Source organism: Talpa occidentalis, unplaced genomic scaffold (assembly GCF_014898055.3).
Source record: "Talpa occidentalis isolate TD23 unplaced genomic scaffold, MPIMG_talOcc4v2.1 talOcc4.14, whole genome shotgun sequence".
NCBI classification, from domain to species: Eukaryota; Metazoa; Chordata; class Mammalia; order Eulipotyphla; family Talpidae; genus Talpa; species Talpa occidentalis.
The window spans coordinates 62,653,281-62,674,543 of NW_023601433.1; the positions used below are offsets into that span (position 1 = coordinate 62,653,281).

The 21,263-nt window shown below is 41.7% G+C and overlaps 1 protein-coding gene across 3 annotated transcripts in view; it reads right to left on the minus strand.

Moving 5' to 3' along the window:
• Positions 1-21,263, minus strand: part of FAM107B (family with sequence similarity 107 member B) — a 200,240-nt gene that overhangs the window by 24,772 nt on the left and 154,205 nt on the right. The window contains exon 5 of one of the 3 annotated variants that reach the window (XM_037510640.2): positions 2,896-2,907. The exons of 1 other annotated variant lie outside the window; for it this stretch is intronic. In XM_037510640.2, the coding sequence (XP_037366537.1) occupies positions 2,896-2,907 (12 nt within the window). Of the gene's footprint in view, positions 1-1,242; positions 1,372-2,895; positions 2,908-21,263 lie in introns of those variants that run through there. One more of the 3 variants, XM_054695102.1, reaches the window with a different exon arrangement.

Here is a 21,263-nt window from a genome sequence, read left to right on the forward strand (position 1 = left end):
ATCACTGATTATGCCTGCTTCCAAATCACATGCAACCCAGGTCGGCCCCTTTCAATAGCCACACCTTTGTATCACCCTGCACAAGCACAAAGTCACCTCAGCCAAACCACCACGAGACTCCCAAGGTGCCCCTGGACTGTGTTTGTTCTGCAGCAGCAAGTTAAATGACCCGAACAAGTTCCTGGTAATAACAAGTTCCTGGTGGATGCTGGCCAAGGGGATTTAACATACTTTTGTCTTACTAAGTGACGAGCATTCTGGAGTAGAGTAGAAAGAACCTCAGGTAAAAGGTCCCCTATATCCTGACCCATCACTCCTCTGGGTCTGTTTTCTTACTGGTAAAATGACAGCCAGCAGTTCTATCATTTTAAAACTTTTCACCTCTAATCGACTAGATTTCAACCATATTGTGTGTCAAATAAGTTTGTTTCTATGGAAGAACTTGCTCTGACTTCCAATCACTCCACTTACTCCTCACTTCTGAAACAGAACACAGTTAAGGGTTTGTCTGGAGAACTTCATTTTTCACTCTTAAAAAAAAAAGAGAAAGAGATTCATGTCAGAAACAAAACAGCTACGATTATGTCTTTTTCTGTATAGTTAAAATGTTTCATAATTGTAAGAAGGGAAATTGGCTGCTATTTGATTTCTACTTTCACAGTGAAAAGGGGGAGGACAGGGCATGTCTCTGCATCTTTGGAGGATTGGCTCTAACTGAACCCCAGAGAGCGAGCAGCTATTTAGAGAACTCAGGTACTTTTAATTAAACTGTTTTCCCATTTAACTCCCTCCGGCTACCTCATAGGCTTTCTGTTAACAATAGTTAGTCTTGTTATGGAGGATACCAGAACCAAGGTAGGATTTAACCCAACAGCTGTCAGCAAGACCAGAACCAAGAGCATTGATTTGTGTATTTAAGTATTCACCATGCCCCTCCGATGTACATGTTACAGATTAGGCCCGAAAGATCAAGAACAATCTAGAGAGGAGTGAGACAAGATCCCTGGTATCCAGAATTCAGTGAGCAGGCAAGACAAGTGCACACGATCAATACGGTGTGCTAGATACACCTTGAGGGTCATCAGTACAGAGAGGCATCGGCGATGAGATCTTAAGACTGTACCCACTTGCAACTCCAGGAGGGAGGTTTCACTTTAGACCTCATCAGTGAGCACGTTCTGGATACATGAAATGTCTGAGTTTTAAAAGAGGCTAGAACCAAGGGGTTCATTTTCAGCTCACCCGAGACTCTGGCGTGAGACTATAGAAGGCTGCTTCCAAGCTCAGTGGTGTCATAGGAGACCAGGGCTCTTCTCTGCCTCAGCATCCCCGTGTATCCCTAAGAGGAAAGACAGAAGGGGAGCGCTCCCCTCCCAAGACTTTCTTTCTGTTTGGGAGACAAATTACTCCCAGAAGCCCCTGAGGGAATCCTTACACCTCATTGGTCACAACTGTGTCATGTGACCACCACTGGAAGCTGGGAAAATGTGAGCCTGACATTGCAGCAGGGAAGAGGGGAGAGCAGTGGTTGTCAGAAGATCATCCACTCTGCCACACACAGGCTCTTTTATGTTGACTGTGTCCCTCCAAATGCCTAAATTTAACTCCTACCCCCCAATGTGATCATACCTGGAAGTGGGGCTTTTGGGAAGTGGTTGGGATTAGATGAGGGGGTGTGTGTGTGTGTCCATCTTTCTCTGTGTGTGTGTCTATCTGTTTTTCTGTCTGTGTCTCTCCTCCTCTACCACACCCACCTCCACCAAATGAGGCTACAGTGAGAAGGGGCCTGTCTAGAAGCCAGGAAGAAAGCCCTTACCAAGAACCAAATAAGCCAGAACTTTAATTTCAGACTTTAGCTCCCAAATTGTGATAAATAAATGCTGTTTAATTCCCCTAATCCCTGGTGCTCTGTTTTAGCAGCCTGAGCTGCTGAAGACACAAGTCGGTTCAACTGCCTTCACAGACACTCCAACTTCCTGACAAGGGGGTCATCAGGCCCTGCTGCTGAGGTCATTTAGCTACTCTGGACCTCAGCTGTAACCCTGAAATGGAAAGTGATACTTTCTCAGAAGCTTTAGTCCTTACAGCAGCTATAATGAAATGCTACAATGGGTAAATGGGAGACTCTTTAATGGACACCCTTTTAGCCTTAGTTTCTCCGTGTACACAAAACCTTCCTTTTAAAACTAAAGGGGGCTGGGGCAAAAGTTCAAATGTGAAGACATTTGTAGTGGGTGTGAACACCAGAACAAAGGAGTAAACTACTCTTAACTTGCTCTGCTTGAACCCTACCCATTAATTCAGCCCCCTTGTAACAGGGTGGTCCCCAGGAAAGGGGGAGGTTCCCTGCCCCACCCAAGGGAGGGTGGAGCTGAGCAGGAAGAGGAGAAACTGGAGAAGAGACTGAGGAAGGAAGCAGGATGGAGCCAGGAGACCTGGAGGAGGCACATGGAGCCTAGAGACACGTGAAGAAACTGCGTTTGTCTTTTGGTCGTGGACTGGGTGACACAGATGTGGGTGAGACCCGTGGGGAGGTGACAATGGCAGCTTTTATCTTGATGTTGATTTTGCTCTTTTCCTTCTGGGCTTGTCTGATTGTTTCTGACCCTTTGCTGTGGGTCCCCACTGGAAGGTGCTTTAGACTCATGGCAGGCTTTGGGGCCTTGCTCTGGGCCAATCCCATTTGGATGAACTTTTACCCACGAGGGGACGGGTAACTTTGGGTGCTTCATTTAGAAACTAAACTCTTTGCCTTACCTGTATTGTTTCCTAGTTTTATTAAAGTTCCTTCCCATTAAAGTCTTATATGTTTTGTGTTGATGCGGCGGATGGCAGAACCCATTTAGAATAGGCAGGTTTGCGGGGTTTGGGCTGCCCCTCTCCCTGTCCTATAACACCCTCAGGAGGCTTGTCATTGGAAGGGCAGGCCTTCCCATTTTCCCAGAAGCTGTCTTGCAGAATCAACAGAATACCAAAAATAAAGCACCCTAGCTCCATGAGGCCTTAACCTACCATAAACAGTTACTTCAGTCACCCCATCTCACACGCGCACCCATCAGAAAGGGGACTAGATACGCTGGCCGACTCTGCACAGCACAGTCACAGTCAACTTGCAGCAGCCCACATTTCAATGAGCAGACATCAGCTGCCGCAAAGTTTGAAAGTGGTTACGCCTTTCTTCCTGAAATGGGGAGGGGCCTCACTGTTCTAGAAAATATTTAAGATCTCAAAAATTCATGTATTTCTGGAATTAAAAGAGGCTCTAGAGAAAACAATCATTTAATTTGAGTGATGACTGACTTATCTGCCATAGTGCAGATCCTACCAAAGTTGAGTGTTTCATTCATCTTCAAACGGAGGCTTTTAAGGACTATTTATGATTGCTGCAATAGTCTCGTCTAGTTTGTAGTGTCTATCCTCATGTAAATTCCCCCTCTCCCAAAATAAAGCATTAACCACCACCCCTCTCTCCCTGCCTTGCAAGCATGTGAGAACTCAAACCACCTACCACAAACCAAACCAGCCCTTAGCCACTGGGGTTTAGGACTTTTGTCCCAAGTACCAATATAGCCTCCATTGGGCTACTCACTCTGGCATCACAATCAAATCCATCACTGCCACATCATCCTACCTTCAAATAATGTTGTCCCCCAAGTCTTGACACATCATCAAGTGACTTAAATCCTACAGTAGCAATAATGAGTACAAAACAGTACAGACCAGTAAATGCTCTGACCAGTAAATGAGTACAAAACAGTACAGACCAGTAAATGCTCTGCAATAATGAGTACAAAACAGTACAGAACAGTAAATGCTCTGCAACACTACCAAAATGGAGAGCTTGGCTTCTCTCTCTTCCTAAAGTTACCCAATTCTTAAATGTTTTCATTTCTGTTGTTGCAATAGAATTTATTACTCAAGAACTTAACATCCAGAAACTTCCCATCAGCTTTGACTTCTCTTGCAGATCTTGTCAAAAAGTTCAGAACTTTCGTAGTAAATACTATCTGCACACCAACAGGAATCCCTGGTTAATTTAATTAAATGGCAAGGGCAAATGACATATCACACATTCATAATAAAAACATGTTGCTTACTTACAGCTGGTTATAAAGGAAATCATTAATTACTTCCAGAAGTACAACTATAAATTAATTCTGTTACAAGAAACTACAGCTGTACCATGATAGCTAACACTTCCCTTATGACTTTTTAAAAACCTTACCTGAAAAACTTAACTGAAATAGGATCGTTACCTACTTGAAAAGATTAGTATTCAAAGAAAGTGTAGTCAAAAGGCCATGAAAAATTAAATAATTCTGTTAAAGAGTTTTTCAGTGCAATTCAAAGTTCAAAGAACAAAAATCTAGAAATAAATACTCTAGTTTTTAATCTTACAAATATCAAGTTGACTAAGATTCCTAGCATTAGAGAGTCTAATTTATCTAGGATTTTAAAATTTGGTTTATAATACAATATCTACAAACACAATGGCACACATGCCCTGTTAATTAGGAAAGACACAAACAACTTTATTTTCCTAATTTCATCTATGAATCTTCAGAACTGAAGTCATAAGCCTGATTTTCCATTAATAAAATACACGAGTGCTCTAGGGACATCACTGCATCCCTAATCCTAAATGCCATTAGGTCTGATAGCAACATTCTACACACAGTAAGACTAGCTCTCAAGCTGATAAACTTTCTAAACTACCTCAGATCAATGGCTTTCAACTTTTCTGTCTGTAAAGTGACCCAAAACACAGACACACTAAAATTAGCTAAAGTAAGTTTCCATAAGCAATACTTAGTCTTTACTCCAGATTGCACACTCTAGTTTCACTTTTTTGTAATGCTTGCTTTGACCCACTAAATTGATTTCATGACCCTCTTATGGACGATGCTTGAAAAATCCTACCCTAATTCATTTATTTCAACTTTCCACAATAACTTGGCAGTGGCACCAAGGTCAGTATTGGTAATATTAAAGCCACCATCTTCTCCTTCTAACTAATGTTATTTTGTGAAAGAACAACTTCAAGTCCTTCTCTGTATAGAAATGAGCAAAGGAATACAAATTAAAGAGAATTTACATTGATAGTCATATGTCTTTTTCCTTGCTAGGATAGAAAGTGGGGTACAGACTGGAAGACTAAGTAAGTCCCCTTTAGTAAAATAACCTTTTAATAAAATAGCTTGAATAGCTTCTCTATCCACAAATAAAATGATACAGTACATCAATATTTAAAAATAATATTTTTCTATTGCTAAAAACCTACAAATGTTTCTTTTTTTAAAAAGATTTATTTATTTATGCATACAAGAGCTGGGATACAGGCCAGAGATATGGGGGGTGAGGGGATTCACCAGAGACAGAGTGGGGAACAGAACAGGCAGACTGAAATACATTGCTGAGGGGAGCAGCGGGCGAGATAGGAGAGGTCTGCTGCACCATGTGGGTAGCTCCCTGGCCGGCTGGGGATCAAACTCATGTTGCAGAGGCAGCAGATTGCTTCATAGTGCGGTGCTTAACCCCCTGCACCACCAGGGAGGCCCCTACAAATGTTTCTTAATATTGAAATAGCAATTTGTGTAATTCCTGGAAACAGAACACATACCACACTCTCACCTAGAGTTATTACTTAGAGCTAACAATATCTAAAAGGAAGTTCTCCAATTTAGTACCTGGAAGCAAAAGAACCAAAGGTCATTTATTCCTATCATACTGGCAACTGGACAGAAAACAGTGAGGGAGAAAACGAATGGACTTTTTTCCTAACTAAAAGAAACAGTGCAGCAGAGATGGAATAGAACAGCAGAAAGATCTTCAGCTTTAGCATCTGAGAAACTCTAACCCCATGCGGCCACCTTTTAGCTATATGACCTGAATTCAACAATAAAACCACTCAAAATAATTACTCAATAAATATTAATTATGGGCTGGGGGCAGTTCTAAGAGTGTACATCCAGTGCCTCACTGGATTTTGACAACAAAACTTTGTGATGGATTCTGAAGGCCACAGGAACTAAGAAAGAAACTTGCCCAAATTCACGCACTTAGTCCAAGGAGGCCAGAATGCAAACCCAAGGTGGCTGGTTCAAAACCTCGAATGGGGATCTGATGACCTGCTGGGCAGCTTCCTGATCCTTTCAGAGCTGCTCCTGGACAGTCACAGGAGCACTCACCACCACCAGGCCCCAGTGACATAGCTGGCACCAAGCACTGATCACAAAGCACCAAGTAAGCTGGCTTCACCTGCTCAGTCAGAAACTTATCATTTTTCTTTTCCCCTCCTACAGTTTCACCCCTCAAATATACCTCCCCTGTGATTACCATTCACTGACCTTAGGAAATGTGACCTATTTCATCAGTACTGGAGGTATGCATGAGTAATATAATACCTTGCCTGAGTGTATTTACTAAAGGAAGGGAGGCGGGTGTCTAATGTTTGTAAGACAGGGCAAAGTTGTCGGGCTTAATTCAAAGCCAAGACAATGACAGGCGGGGAGCCCATGAGGGCAGGGACTCAGAGAGCACAGCAGGAGTGCGCTGTAACAATCATTAAGGTTAAACTTATTTACCCAAAATGATCTTTACCATGGGCTGAAAGAAGAAAGGAGAAAGAACACCGGGGTGAAATGGATTGGGCTAGTTGTGGCTTGGGGATCTGGCAGAAATTAGAGGGCAGGCCTCAAATATGCCAGGAATTCTGCCGAAGGCAATAAACAACCTCACAATCAAGGGTAGGATTGCATTAAAATTGGTTTTGGAAACGGGAAGTATCAGTACCAAGTAGCTAGTAAGTGTCGACAGAAGTTTTCAGAATAGGGTTACACTCTCTTTCTTTCCTGTCTGTATTAGTTGGCAAATGGCTTCCCCGCCACTTTCGTACCAAAAATAGTGGGTAAGCAGAGGCACTGAAAAGTCATTCAATGGAAATAACCAAAGTACTCAACCATGTTAATTTAATCAAGTATATGAAAAGACAGGTTGACACTATACCAGCATCTAATTAATGAAACCAGTCATTTTTCAAAAAAAAATATAGAACTGCATGAATGTGAGCCCTACAGCAAGACAAGTTAGCTATAAAAGTTAACCTTAACCAGACAATGGACAACAATGCCTGCTGAGATTGCTGTTTAGTAATTTAGTTTTCTGTTCTACATTATACCTCTGTCACGAATCATTATAAAGCTACCTTTTACCCAAATGACACAGAAACATTAATTCCAAAGGGCACCAGCACCCCTATGTTTATGCAGCACTATTTACAATAGCTAAGCCATAGAAACAACCCAAATGCCCCAAAATAGATGACAGGATCAAGAAGATGTGTACATATACACCATGGAATATTACTCAGCATTCAAAAAAGATAAACACATGCAGTTTGCAGCAACATGGATGGAGCTAGAAGAGATCATGTTCAGTGAAATAAGTCAGAAAGAAAAAGAAAAATACCAGATGGTCACACTCATAGCAGGAATTTAGAAAACTTAAATAAGGGGCCAGGAAAAAGACTAATCAATATAAAGTAAAAATCAAAATCAACAAGCAACTATAAACCAGAGACACACTGCGGGGGAGGGGGGGTGGAGGGAGAGGAAGGATTAGAGTCAAAATAAGGGGGGGGGTGCAATTGTATGGGGAATATAACCAAAATGAAAATGCATACATTGTGCAAAAATGAAAAATGATGTAATTATATAAAATAAAATATTAATAATTTTTAAAATAAATAAAAATTATTCTTTAAAAAATAAATAAAGCTACCTTCAAAGTACTCAGGAATCAGTAGTTTGCTAAACAACCCATAAGCTTGGAAAAAAGCATCCATATGCCTAAATGACATAAATTGAATTTATAAATGTTTAGAAAACAGGACACTGTTATTACAGAGCTATTTAATAATTTGAAGAGATAACAATGTTTGTTTTAGGAAAAAAATTAATTATGAAACTAACTGCCAGGTTAAATAATATTATCGAACAAAAGTAGTTTTGCTAATACATGTATTATTTTAATTAAATTAAATATTGATGACATTATGAACTTATAATCATCCCACTGACCTTATAATGTAATACTTGATTATAAAATAAACATATAAGTATCCTAGACAAATATTTTACTTCTGTCTTTAATCTAGTTTTATTTTGCCTCATTCTTATTTTTAAAATAAGTCGTCTCCACCTCATTCGTAAGAAACAAGCTTGCTTTCTTAAAATGGTTCACTGCAGAGAAAAAATTTAATTCAGTAACTTCCAACAATCGGGCATTATTTCCGCCTTACATCTGTTACTGACCATTTTATTTACAATTAACTGAACATCATGATTGTGAAAGGGCACACACAGATCCAACCATCAGAAATACCAGGTCCAATTCCCAACTCTGCCATCCCACAGACTTTGTGTCTTCCCAAAATGACTGAGCCCTTTGGGTCAATTTCCTCACCTGAGCCACAGATAATGAGATCACTTGTCACTAGTCATTAGTCTCATTTATACTTGCAAACTTCCTTACACACACACGTACACACACACATACACACACACACACACAGAGAGAGAGAGAGAGAGAGAGAGAGAGAGAGAGAGAGAGAGAGAGAGAGAGAGAGAGAGAGAGAGAGGACTGGACAACACAGTCAGGCTCTCTGAGACAGGTCTCAGAGAGTCATACTTCCCCATCCCAAGATAACAGAGGGAGACATGGGAAATTTTATGCCTGCAGCTCTAACACAAAAATAACAGGTTGTTCCTGAGAGCTATATGACCCATAGGGATCAATATCAAAACACAGCCATGTCTGGGGCTTTCAAACTCAGGGGCAATCTCGTAGAGAGCAAACTGCAGTAGTTAGGTATTACATTCCTTTGTCAACAAGCAATATGAAGACAACACTATTTGATTAACAATGATTACTTTAAAGGGCCTTCCAAAGTGTCAGTTTCACTGTCATCAGAACCAACTCATCTGAAAGCCAGTAATTTGATATCAGAAGTTTGTAATAAAGCAATCCATGGTTTCTTCTCCCAAAAGCATAGATGATCTACAAGTGCTGATCAGAGAGTTTCTGAGTAGTTCCTGGCTCAGTCAGGATGCTAGGATAGAAGAAGGAAATAGACCAGTCAACATAGGGCGCGCCAGATACTGGCAGGTCACAATATTCTCATCTGTCTTAGCTCTGCCCGAGTGCGCTGTTACTGACACAACAATGCTGTGTGGGACTTCCACCTCCACTCTACAATCTACCACATGCTCTTCTGGACAGGAATCTGTCTGCAAAAATCTGGGCCACAGGCCAGGGACCTGGCTTCACAAATCAATGTGCAAAGTAACGTCGGGGTAAAAATCAGGAAGGCTGACTTGGCATTGCCACTTCTCAAATAGACACAGAGACTAACAGTTCTGTTTCCAAAAAAGCAGCACAGATGTTTCCATTATTGAATAGAAAAATACCAAAGCAGGAAGCCTGCACTAAGAATTGATTTTCTTCCCATGCAGTTGTCTTAAGATGTAAATGGAGTCAGGTCAAATGTCTCAGCAGTTTCTCCAAAACCTGGCCCAATCTGGGCAGGACCAACTTCTCATGCATACCTCCATAAAGTCTCCCCAGCCTTGTTCCCAGCTCCCTGTGCTCAGCCTGCTGCCCTTCCTTCGCCTTCTACCTGCTGGACTCTTTGCAGCTGTGATGAAAGCCCCAAACTAGAGCATTTCCCTCCCCAACATCCCCACTCCAATCACTTCCCAGGTGACCCCCACTGTAGCTCCTTTGGTACCTCCACCTCCTGCAGTCTGTAACTGTTCAGTTTAATGCCAGGAACATATTATTTGACCATCTCCTAGCTAAATATTTAGCTACAAGAGCACCAGAATCATTTCTCTTTGGCACACCTCTGTATTTCCAGGGCTTAGAATATACTAAACATTCAGTTATCATCTGTTACAGTGATTAATGTTTCAATAAATTCTGCATGGAGAACAGATGCAAGTCAAAAGTTTCTCTTTGTATTTAATGGATCCAGGTGCAAAATAAGTTGGTCACTCATCATGGGCAAAATTATTTTCTTCTTTTTCTGTTTCTCCCTCAGAATTACCTATGCTGTTTGGGTGTGTGTTCTGCTGCAATTTCTTGATTAAAATGGGATTTTAAAAAATTAGTTGACATTTGTAAAAGAAACTATATTATCAGTGAGGAATTGGTTCCCAGGTAATTCATAGACATCCTACTGCTGCTGCTGCTGCTGCTACTACTACTAGCTAACATTTATTCAGTTCTTACTAAGTTCCAAGAACCATTTTAAATGCTGTTTATTTCATCCCATTCAACCTCCGGACAGTCTGTGAGGTTGGACACTATCAACCCTACTGACAGGAGTAGCTGGGACACAGGGATATCAACCACCTGCCCAAGGTCATACTGCTGAAGAACCAAATCAGCACTCAGCCCAACAGGAGCTCTGCATGACCACACAGTACTTTATCCTGTGCTGGAGCAGTCAATGATGGGGAGAGAGAAAACAGGTAGAACTGTTCTTCCTGTTTTGGAATCAGGAAAAAAAAACAAAACTTTTTTTAAGTTTTTAGGAACAAAATACTAAATTCATCTTCTGACCCACTCTACTGCAGTCCAGATAATTCCCTCCTAATTCCTCTAGCTTGCCTTTCCTGGCCCCAGTACCCTCCCCCCTTTTGAATCCCTCAGAACGCACACCCCTACCCCCATACTTTGGAATTTATATCACAGTTCATCATTACCTGCCTCTCCTGCCCGTGCAAGGGCCTGAGCGTGAGCACACCACACACACGCACAATGTACCAAATTCCAATCTGGCTTTCAGAAGTCAGGGGTTGAATAAGACACCTAATTAAATTCTTTTACCCTGAGATGTAAAGAACTACCTGAGCTTCCTAGAGATGTGAAATACAGAACTTTAAATGGCTGTTAGCAAAGTAGAGTTTGAATTTATTACACACAGCAAAATGAAATGGAAATTCCAAGAAGTGTCCAGGAAATAATTAAACAGAGGCACAAAGGGGCAACTGCTCAGCTGATCCTGACTGTCTTCACTGCATCCCTCCCCATTCCTGAATTGGGAGTCTAAGTTGGTCTTTACTGTGCTTCTACTGCAGGGAGGTCTGGAAAGCCAAAGGGTGAGATCTGCTGTGCAAGGAAATGCCGAAGCTAGTGGAGACCACCTACAGTAGGTTGTTGAATTTTCAAAAACACTGCAGTACCTTAATAGTGAGTACTGCCAGGTATAATAAAAATGTACCCAGAGAGCTTGAATACTTATTAGCAGCCAAGAGTGAAATGTGAAAGGAAGCCAAAGGAGCAGATGAAGATGGAGAGAAGGGGAATCTTCAACTGCTGAGCTGTGTGTGTGTGTATGTGTGTGTAAAGAGGAGAAAGTAACACATCCCCCCAAAAGACATGCTGATTTTGTTTACATCTGAACCCACTGACTTAAGTTAACCTGTATCTTCCTTTAAACACTATACTACTCTGGATTTCAACCTTGGCTTACACATCAGAATCACCCATGGAACTTCCAAAGAACACGCATGCTCAGCTCCAGCAGAAAACCACAGAAGGGGAATCAATCATGACTGCCCACAGAATAACCATGAGAAGCTAAGAGTCACTTAGCCCCATTATGCCCCATCCCCAAAACCCGACAGCTGAACCAACCAACCGCTGACCCGTCCTTCAGAGAGCACCATGATGCCCGCACTAAGCACCAGGGCACATGTTGAAAATGCAGCAGATGTGCCCTCATCGAGCTGCCACTCTGGTGGAAACCATAACAACAAGATGTGTCACCGTACTTTTTTTAAAGAGCAACTAAAAAGGTTCCCGCAAGCAATTTTAGTTAGTCTCACTGAACTTAATTAGCTCACTGCCCCTCATTCAGTCTCTGGTGAAGCTCTGTGTTGTCCGTGTTTAAGGAACTAGTAAAAGTTTTCTCTAAATGTGAAGGGAATTATACTAGTTCAAACTGCCACATCCTCCAGGTGGAAAAAAATCTAGATCTTAGAATTTTTCACACACTCCCGTGTCTATAAATCCACAAACCCTGCTGGCCCTATCTCATTTCAACTGGCAGGCTGGGCACTCCCCAACACAAAACTCTGCTCAACGGCTTGATCCACACAAACAGTACTTGCTCAGGGCCTCTTATGTGCCCCACGGCCTCAGAATGGTAGCCAGAGTGTTTGTCCCTAAACCAAAAGTTGGTCCCATCAATATTCTGAAGCCCATATTTTTTTCCATTTGGAGCAAATGCACATCACCAGCTTAGGGGATATAAAAGATGTGCAAGAGGGGCCTCCCTGGTGGCACAAGGGGTTAAGCACAGCACTGTGAAGCTATCCACAGCCTCTGCAGGACGAGTGCCAGGGATCTACCCACATGGCACAGCAGACCTCTCCTGTCTCTCCCGCTGCTCCTCTCAGTAGTGTATTTCAGTCCATCTGCCTGTTCTGCTTCCCACTGTCTCTGGTGAATCCTCTCACCTGGCCTGTACCCCAGTTCTTATATGCATAAATAAATCAATCTTTGAAAAACGGATGTGCAAGAGTCCCTGTTAGGGGTTTAGTCTTTTTGTAAAAAATAAACCAAGATGGGGGTCTCCCTGGTGGCGCCAGGGGTTAAAACGCAACCTATAAAGCTGTCCACAGCCACTGAAGCATGAGTTTGATCCCCCGGCCAGGGAGCTACCCACATGGTGCAGCAGACCTCTCCTGTCTCACCCACTGCTCACCTTAGCAGTGTACTTCAGTAGATCTGCCTGTTCTGCTCCCCACTCTGTCTCTGGTGAATCCTCTTACCCTCACACCTCTGGCCTGTACCCCAGCTCTTGTATGCATAAATAAATCTTTAAAAAAATAAAAATAAATAAACCAAGATATATACATTCATACATACACACATCTACATATACATGACATATTACATATATGACATGTTAATACCATTCTGAGAACTAGATTACATGAGAGTAGAGTAGGGAAAACAGATTAGTCAAAGAATGTGACAGCGCCACTACTGAAGCAAGCCCAGAAAGGAGTTGGAGGCAGGGTCAGCAATGGTCAAGCTGGATATTTCCAGGAGCACCAAGACAGAGAAACAACGGAGAGAGACCAGGCTGCCAGAACCAAGGAGGACTCACCCCTAAGAGGCAGGGTGCCCTAGAGGTGTGGAAGGTCCCTGAGAAGGAGTAAGGCATGCTGGCAAGAGTTCGGTTAGACACATGGATAAAACAGTTACCAGCAACTCTCTGACTTAGCCTACGACAAATGTCTGACCCACCCATAGTTTGCATCAAGAGCATCATCAAGGTGTGTATAACTCCCACTTCTGTGATTAAAAATATGCCTGCTTGGGCTTTCCATGACCCCTTCTTCTCCACCAACAGTGCACATTAATATTCTGGAAACCACTGACAGACATCAGCAGTCAATCATAATTTTGTTCTCTAAACATCTGACCATCCTCTGTATATCAGGCACGATATCTGGTATGGTTTGAATCAAGCTACAATATAAGCCTTTCATTCTTAGCCTTTCAAAGGAGGGGAAAAGCCCGGAAAGTAAATGAAATCTTGCTTATAGTAGCCCACAAGAGAGGATCTGGTGAGTTCTTCGAGGAATTCATCTGGTATTTATTTCCTCTCTACTAAGTGTCAGGCCTGTTCTTAACAGTGTGGAGTTAGCAGCACAGGAAAGGTCCTGCCCTCGAGAAGCCTACATTCTGGGGGTAACACCATCAGCAGGCAAAGAGAAATAAATCAGACAGTGATAAGTACTATGGATATAGGGAGAGAAATAGGTTGTGCTACTCTGGTATTCGGGGAAAAGTTCATGGAGGAGAGAGTAATACCTAAAAGGTATTTGAGCAGAGGTCGTAATGAAGTGAGGGAGCAAGGCATGTGCTGTGTGGGGAAAGAGTTCCATTCCAGGCAGGGCCACCGGCAAGCACAGAGGCCACCACACAGGATGAAGGCCTGGTGGCCAGAGCACAGGGGCTGGGGCGGCGCAGGGGATGGTCAGGAACCAGATTAGGGCAAGGATTTCTAACTTCATACTTAAGACCACAGGTAAGCAAGGGTAAAGCACCACTGCAGCTTGTGGTTACGGTAATGATAAAATGTTCCACATTCCGTATTCAGAATCTGCAAATCCTCACAAGTCCAGTCTGAAAAACAATGACAGACCCAAGAAATAATGAAATGCGAACAGCAGCTTCAATAAGAAAAAGAAGACACTAGTAGGTATACTCAGAGTACATTTAGTACATTTCCTAGCCTCCAAAATGTTCAACTTATAATATCTGATGGAAATTAAATTAGCATATTTCCAAATTTAATGATGACTTAAACCACTAAGGAAGCCCCCGAAACAGAATATTCTCAACTGTGTTGAGCCGAGGATAGAACGAGCTTTTAAGGTGAAACAATATTAGAACAGTCAATGAAGTAGTTTCCCATCATACTTTACACTTCAAAGTGAACTGTGCCTTAGCAAACAGTCTTGGGAGAAATGGAAAACACTGAACATCACTGATATAGAAACTCAGGCCACACAGCGCTAAGTTCAGTGGGAAATGTCAAAGGGATCTTTAGGATGGTAAGGGGAGGAGGCAAAACTGCTCATTACCTGCTTTGTGGATGCTATGCAGCAGCTTCTGTCAACATCCTAATAATCACTCAGTTTTATCATAAGGAACATAAGGACCAACAGGATGAAACCCTCCATTTTCAGGGAAAAAAACAGTCCATCAGCAGATTTGGATTCCTGTCCACAGAGGACAAGAGCATTAAAAGCAGCAACGTTTAGGACAATTCCACATCAGGGACATAATGGTGAGCAAGCATCCTTCCCAAACTCAGGGTTAAGCAGGGAACTAGTCCCCAGAGCTGATGTGCCCTCTGTATTTCCCTGGAGCCCCTTCAACTAAGCCATAAAACCTAAAGAGAAATATGCAACGGTCACAGGGTAACTGATTACATGCTAATTTCCAGGGTATTTCTCAATGAAGAAGGCAGTAGCTCTATTATCACTGTAGGACTAGATAGATCCCTTTTGCCATTTTACTTAGAGAATAAACAATGTTTGCCTGGGTGCAAGAGAAATGAGGAAAAGCAAATTATGTCCCTGCTGATTGTTAAAAGTCAACAATTAAAACTTTTTTTGAATAAGTCTTAAAGTCTCCTTAATAAATCAATTGTTACCAAAATAAAAAGGAAAAATTCTGAGGCTTAAAACAGCCACCAAATGGGTACATTAGTCTGTTAAGCAATAACTTGAGGGGAAAAACAGATCTCTGCTATAGCTCTAACTATATTAGGAGAAAGATGGATTATGATAAGGGAAATGGCTTAACAGGCATACTTACTTCTCTATTTTAAAAAACGTATTTCCCCCCTGATTTTATTTTTTAAGATTTATTTATTTATTTATACAAGCAATGGGTACAGTCAGAAGTGCAGGAGGGTGAGAGAATTCACCAGAGCCAGAGTGGGTAGCAGAACAGGCAGATTGACAAAGTACACTACTGAGGGGAGCAGCGGGTGGCAAGAGAGGTCTGCACGCCATGTGGGTCCCTTGCCAGCTGCCGGAGAACGAACTGGCGCCGCAGAGTCTGCGGGCAGCTTCACCGCCCAGCGCTCAACCGCTGTGCCACCAGGGGAGGCCCTCCCCACTGATTTTAAATGCAATATGCTGATGGCAGAAAGTCTGGAAAACACAGAAAAGTATAAAGAAAATAAAAATACCCATGGGGACATCACTAAACATTAACCCAACTTTTATGTATTTTCCTTTCAATTCATACAAAACCTACTTTTATCTGTTTTCCTTCCTATTCATACAAACATACAGGTTTTTCCTATTTTTTACCAAAATAAGGGCCATACTGAGTAGACAACTGTTTTAATAAGGATAGAAAATGTTTTTTCTCAAATGAAAACACTGCAAATGTACTTCCCCCTTAAAAAAAAAAGAAAAAAAGGGAGGTGGGTGGGTTTGTGTGTTCTGTCTGGATCAACATTACATTGTCACCAAATATTGACTATCTGTACACACCTGGGCAGGACAAGAGTGTGGCAAAGTAACATACGCTATGACATGTCAGAGCCACTGAGACAACCACCACACTACCGAGGAGAACATTTAAATCCCCTTTCTCAGCAGATAAGTATTAACAGAAATTGAAAATACTATGTGCATAATAGGCTCCCACAAAACCATCTTTCCAAACACCAGTCAAGAAATGAGAGGCAGAGAGTACATCAGAATATTTTGTTGCTGCTGTCACCTGTTGTTCGTGCATTTTCACAGATACAACTAGTAGGGAGAAAGTGAAGGCAATGAACAAAACAACTTCAAATCAAGTGCAAGTGTGTTAAGATAAAGCACTTCAAGATACTTACTAGTGGGGGCCTCCCCAGTGGTGCAGCGGTTGAGCCCTGGGTTGCGAAGCTGCCCACAGCCTCTGCAGCGCCGGTTCGATCCCCGGCTGCTACCCGGCCACCCCGGCTGCTCCATGGCGAGCAGACCTCTCCTGCCACCCGCTGCTCTCCTCAGCAGTGTACTTCGGTCCTTCTGCCTTCTCTGTTCCCCGCTCTGGCTCTGGTGAATTCTCTCACCCTCCCACGCTTCTGACTGTGCCCAGTGCTTGTATCATTAAATAAATGAATGGATAAATAAATAAATCTTTAAAAAAAAAGATATTTACTAGTGCTATACTCTTTAGGGTATGGTCATGCTTTACTGATATCTCCAAAGAAAATCTCCATTATATGGATATCACCATATAATTTAATTATCAGAATCCCAGACACTGAACAGGGCATGGATAAAAAAGTGGAAATAGAATTTACTCAACATAAAGGATTTTTTTTAACTAAAAAAGGACAACTCATCCAAAGTTTGGCATGAATGGGCATTTGAAATCTTAGGGAAAAAATAGGTTTATGACTGCAAAAGAGATAGCCCATATAGAGTTCTCTCTCTGGCAGAGACACAATCTCTAAAACTAGACATGAAAACAAGACATGACTTTTTATTTAGTCTCATGTAGGTCTCTGTTCTGTTTAACCCACGAGATCAAGTCACATATTTGAAGGGCTGTATTACTCAATGATGCAGGGGAAGATCGCAAGAGTATTCTTAGCTCAGACATGAACATTCAAAGTTTTGAAAAATTATCCTTCAGTGATAAAAACTCTGCCTAGGAAATCACTCCACACTTGTCACCTATTCGAAGACACAAGTGAGGTTACAGTGAACGAATGCTAATCTCCATACAGCTGCAGTTTCTTTGTCCACAGCAACAAGGAAAAAGACTGAAGTAAGAATGAACTTCTCAACAAGAATTTGCTACCAACAACCCTCCCCCACCAGAAAGCTCTTTCTGGAAATCAACAGAGCCAGAATTCAAGTTCAAAGGGAGAAGTTGTAGCAATATCAGAAAGCAAGACAGTTTGTACATCCATCTCTGTGTGCAACTGAATGACCTCATGAGGCACAGACTAGGGCAAACAATGAAAACAAACTGTTCCAATTCTGGTACCAATCAGGGACCTCCCAAACTGGTGGAACCCGCTGTCCCTAGCAGCACAAGCAGAATGCACTTGGCATGAAACATCAGCTATACTTCTCCAAAGCAAATATCCTCTATACAAGTTAATAGGAATATATTAATGAAAGCAAACATTTACCCCTATGAATCAGCTCCCTCATTAAGTAGCATGAGTGTGTGTGTGTGTATGTGTGTGTGTGCACGTGTATACACAAGCTAAGGCACCAGGCTCTCCCCAGATCCACCTGTGTACAGTACCTGGCCCCACATTTCACACACTCCATGAGTCACCTCAGGGTGACATATTTTCATTATAAGACCACACAACGCTTATAGCACATAGGCTTTAAGGCAATGAAAACTTGCACTCCAAAGAAGCATCACCCATGACATGATGGTCCACATATGAAAGTGCTGGGATTTTACTATTTGAGAGAATTATTTAACACAGTGGGAAAAACCACAATCAGAGAAGAGCTGGATATCTAATCTCAATTCTCTATCTACAGTATGACCTCTGGGCTGGGTCATCTCTGTCAAGCAAGGAAGTTTCATTCCAGTTCTAAATTGTTGTTACTATATTGTTAGGTGATATCAAATCTAGATCAAGGCAAAGAGTGCAAAATTATGACTGCAGAGATGTATACAAGACAAATACATTTATTGAGTTACCAGCTCTGCAGCACTTGAATGCCAGGGCCGAGCCCAACACAGAGGCAAGGCAGGAATCTCCAGGGATGCAGCCCCGTTTCAGTGCATGTACTGTGGGCGAGGGAGCATAGGGCCACAGCCTCCGTGGGAAACCCTGAAAACTGTTTACAAACAATGCTGTTGCCTCACATTTGAGTCACCTGAATTCCTTTCAAGTGTATCATGGTGGACATGTGATATTTTAAAAAAACATCTACACCCCATGAGTTCATCAGCTCTCTACCCCTCCCATAAACACAGGAAACACTGAAACTCTCAACAAGAAAAATGTCATAAGACCTGGTAGAACAGACCTAACAGTTTAGCTCTACTCTGCTCTTAAAAAATATAAAACATTTTATCTTGCATAGGATTTAGTAACACTTATACACATACAAGCACTGAACATGCAAACCTCCATCCCAAAATCTTTACTTAGTATTTAATAAATGGAGAATAGAGTAACATTCTAAGTTACCATGGGAGATGTCCTAACCCACTTCCTTCCAAATCAATCTATATGAATAAATGTACTATTCTCTGAATTCTATACCATGAGCCACTGAAATTATATAGGTATATGGCAAATGCATTAAATTCACTAGAAGTACTATATTACTATCCTAAACAAAACAACAGGCAATTGGTCCTACCTCTAGCGGCAGAGGTCCCATTCTGACTTCCTCCAGGTTAAGGGTTATTACCACAGTCATCCCAAACCTCCCAACAAAGTAGTTGTGTCTGACTACAATAGTTTGCCTCTTCGCAGTGGTCAACAGGTTAGACCCTGTTTTGTACAACCAAGACAAGAGGCTGGAAAAAAGTTAGCATAAGGGTCTCTCCTAAAATTATTACTACATTTTGTAAGCCCATAGATAGGGAATTAGGAAATTGTATTCGTAGCATGAAATATAAGAAATCAAACTACACACAGCCCTATAAATTCTGCATAAGGAAGGTGCAATCTCTTCCTAGTCATTGTATAATTGGTCCCAGCTAGTAAGTAACAGGATGTTTGAATCCAAAACTCTTTTATCCCAGAGATCACATTACTCTATTCTACATCACACCCCGAGAATGCCAGGGAAAGAATTGTGACAGTCTTTACTAACAGGTCTTTTTAAGATGATCTATAATGACACACTGATTTTGCTGGTCTTTGGGACAAGCAGCTCATAAAAGGAAATCTGGGTGGGCTCCTGCATGGGGTTGGTCACCAAGAAGACCAAGCCACCAAGAGAAACTTGGAATTTTCTGCCCCACCTCCCCATCCTCCAGGAAGGAGAGAGGGGCTAGAAATGGAGCTAATAATTGGCCGTGCCTACATGAGGAACTCCACAAAACCCCAAAAGTACAGGGTTTGGAGAGCTTCCTGGTTGGTGAGCACATCTTGGTACCAGGAGGGCGACACCAACTCCCAGGAGACAGGGCTCCTGTGCTCGGGTGCTCCCAGGCCTTGCCCTCAAGTGTCTCTTCATCTGCTGTTCACCTCTTCCCTTTATCTTCACCCTGAATAAACTGGTAAACGTAAGTAAGTGCTTCCCTGAGTTCTGTGAGCTGTTCTAGCAAATAATCAAATCCAAGGGGGAGGTGGTCATGGTAACCTTCAATTTGTAGCCAAGTCAGATGCTGTGTGCAACCTGTGGGTACTACTTTCAACTGGCACCTGAACCAGGGGGCAATCTGTTTCCAGAAAGATAAGTCTGAATGGAATTAAACTGGAGGGAACCCACTGGGGTTGCAGAACTGCTTAGTGGGGAAACATCACCCCACATCTGGTGTCGGCAGTATTGTGAGTATGGGGTGTGGGAGAGTAGAGTAGGAAATAGGGAGGAAAGTTGGGAGGTTTTTTCCTAAAACAACTAGAATTCTAATAGTGTGCATCCCTTCGTACCATAGTGCTTTTTCAGCTATAGAACAATAATATGACTGCTCACTACAAAATTAAAGAAAGTCACAATGCTCAAATAATAATTTTGATGAAGAAGTCAAGACCTCTGAAAATGTAGTGAAGAATGGAAATTATTAGGTCACTGAATAGAGATTAAATCTTCCCCAAGTATTTTGGGATCAGTAATATTTCACCTTTATTAAAAACTAGTGAAAAGAAGAAATTGAACAATAATTTCAAGCAGTAGGTTTAAAAAGTATAATCATGTAAAGCTCTCTTTGATCAAAAAAAGCATTTCCTTTTAAAACTCTTTTTCTTTCAGTTATGTGATTAATATCAGTGTTTACCCTTGCTTTTTAAGTTGAGAGATAAGGATATCAATTCACAATATGGTAGGATGGGCCTCATTCTCTAGCCTAATCTCAGATACAGTTTTCCCAAATGCCAAGCCCTTTAAATTTGATCTCTATACCTATACTTACAACATAACACCCCATGTCCACAATGGGAACTCTGGCTAAGCAGATCTAACATTTTTATCACAAATATGAATAAAAGTATTTAATTAAATCTACAGTTTTCTGTTCACAAGCCATTCCAATATGAAAGTCACTTTTCTCCAAATACCAACTATTAGTATTTCTGCAATTGCAACAGGCCAAGAAATACTATGAGTTCAACCCAGTTTTATGCAAAGTACTATCACTAATGTATCACAGACTAGCTCTTCCCCAATTCTTTCCAACTGCATTAACCCTAAAGCTGGCAGCTATTTTGAAGTTTGAATGGAGCTTCTCTCAGACGCTGACGCCAGAGCAAGTACATGGAACTACAAAGCTTTCTCCTAACCACGGAAGGTTCAATGAGCAAATGATAACGCCAGCAGGAGCACCAACACTGTTGAACTTATCAGCTCACTCTAACAAGGCACCTGTCTTCCCTCATTAGATGACAATGTGTGACTATATATTTATTTCTGCCTAGGACCCGAGTCTTTCTTTCATTAGGAGCTTAATAAACATCACCAGTTGAATTAATAAACACCACAAACTCAATCCATTTTTATTTATCTTTTTTCACTTTGCCAAAC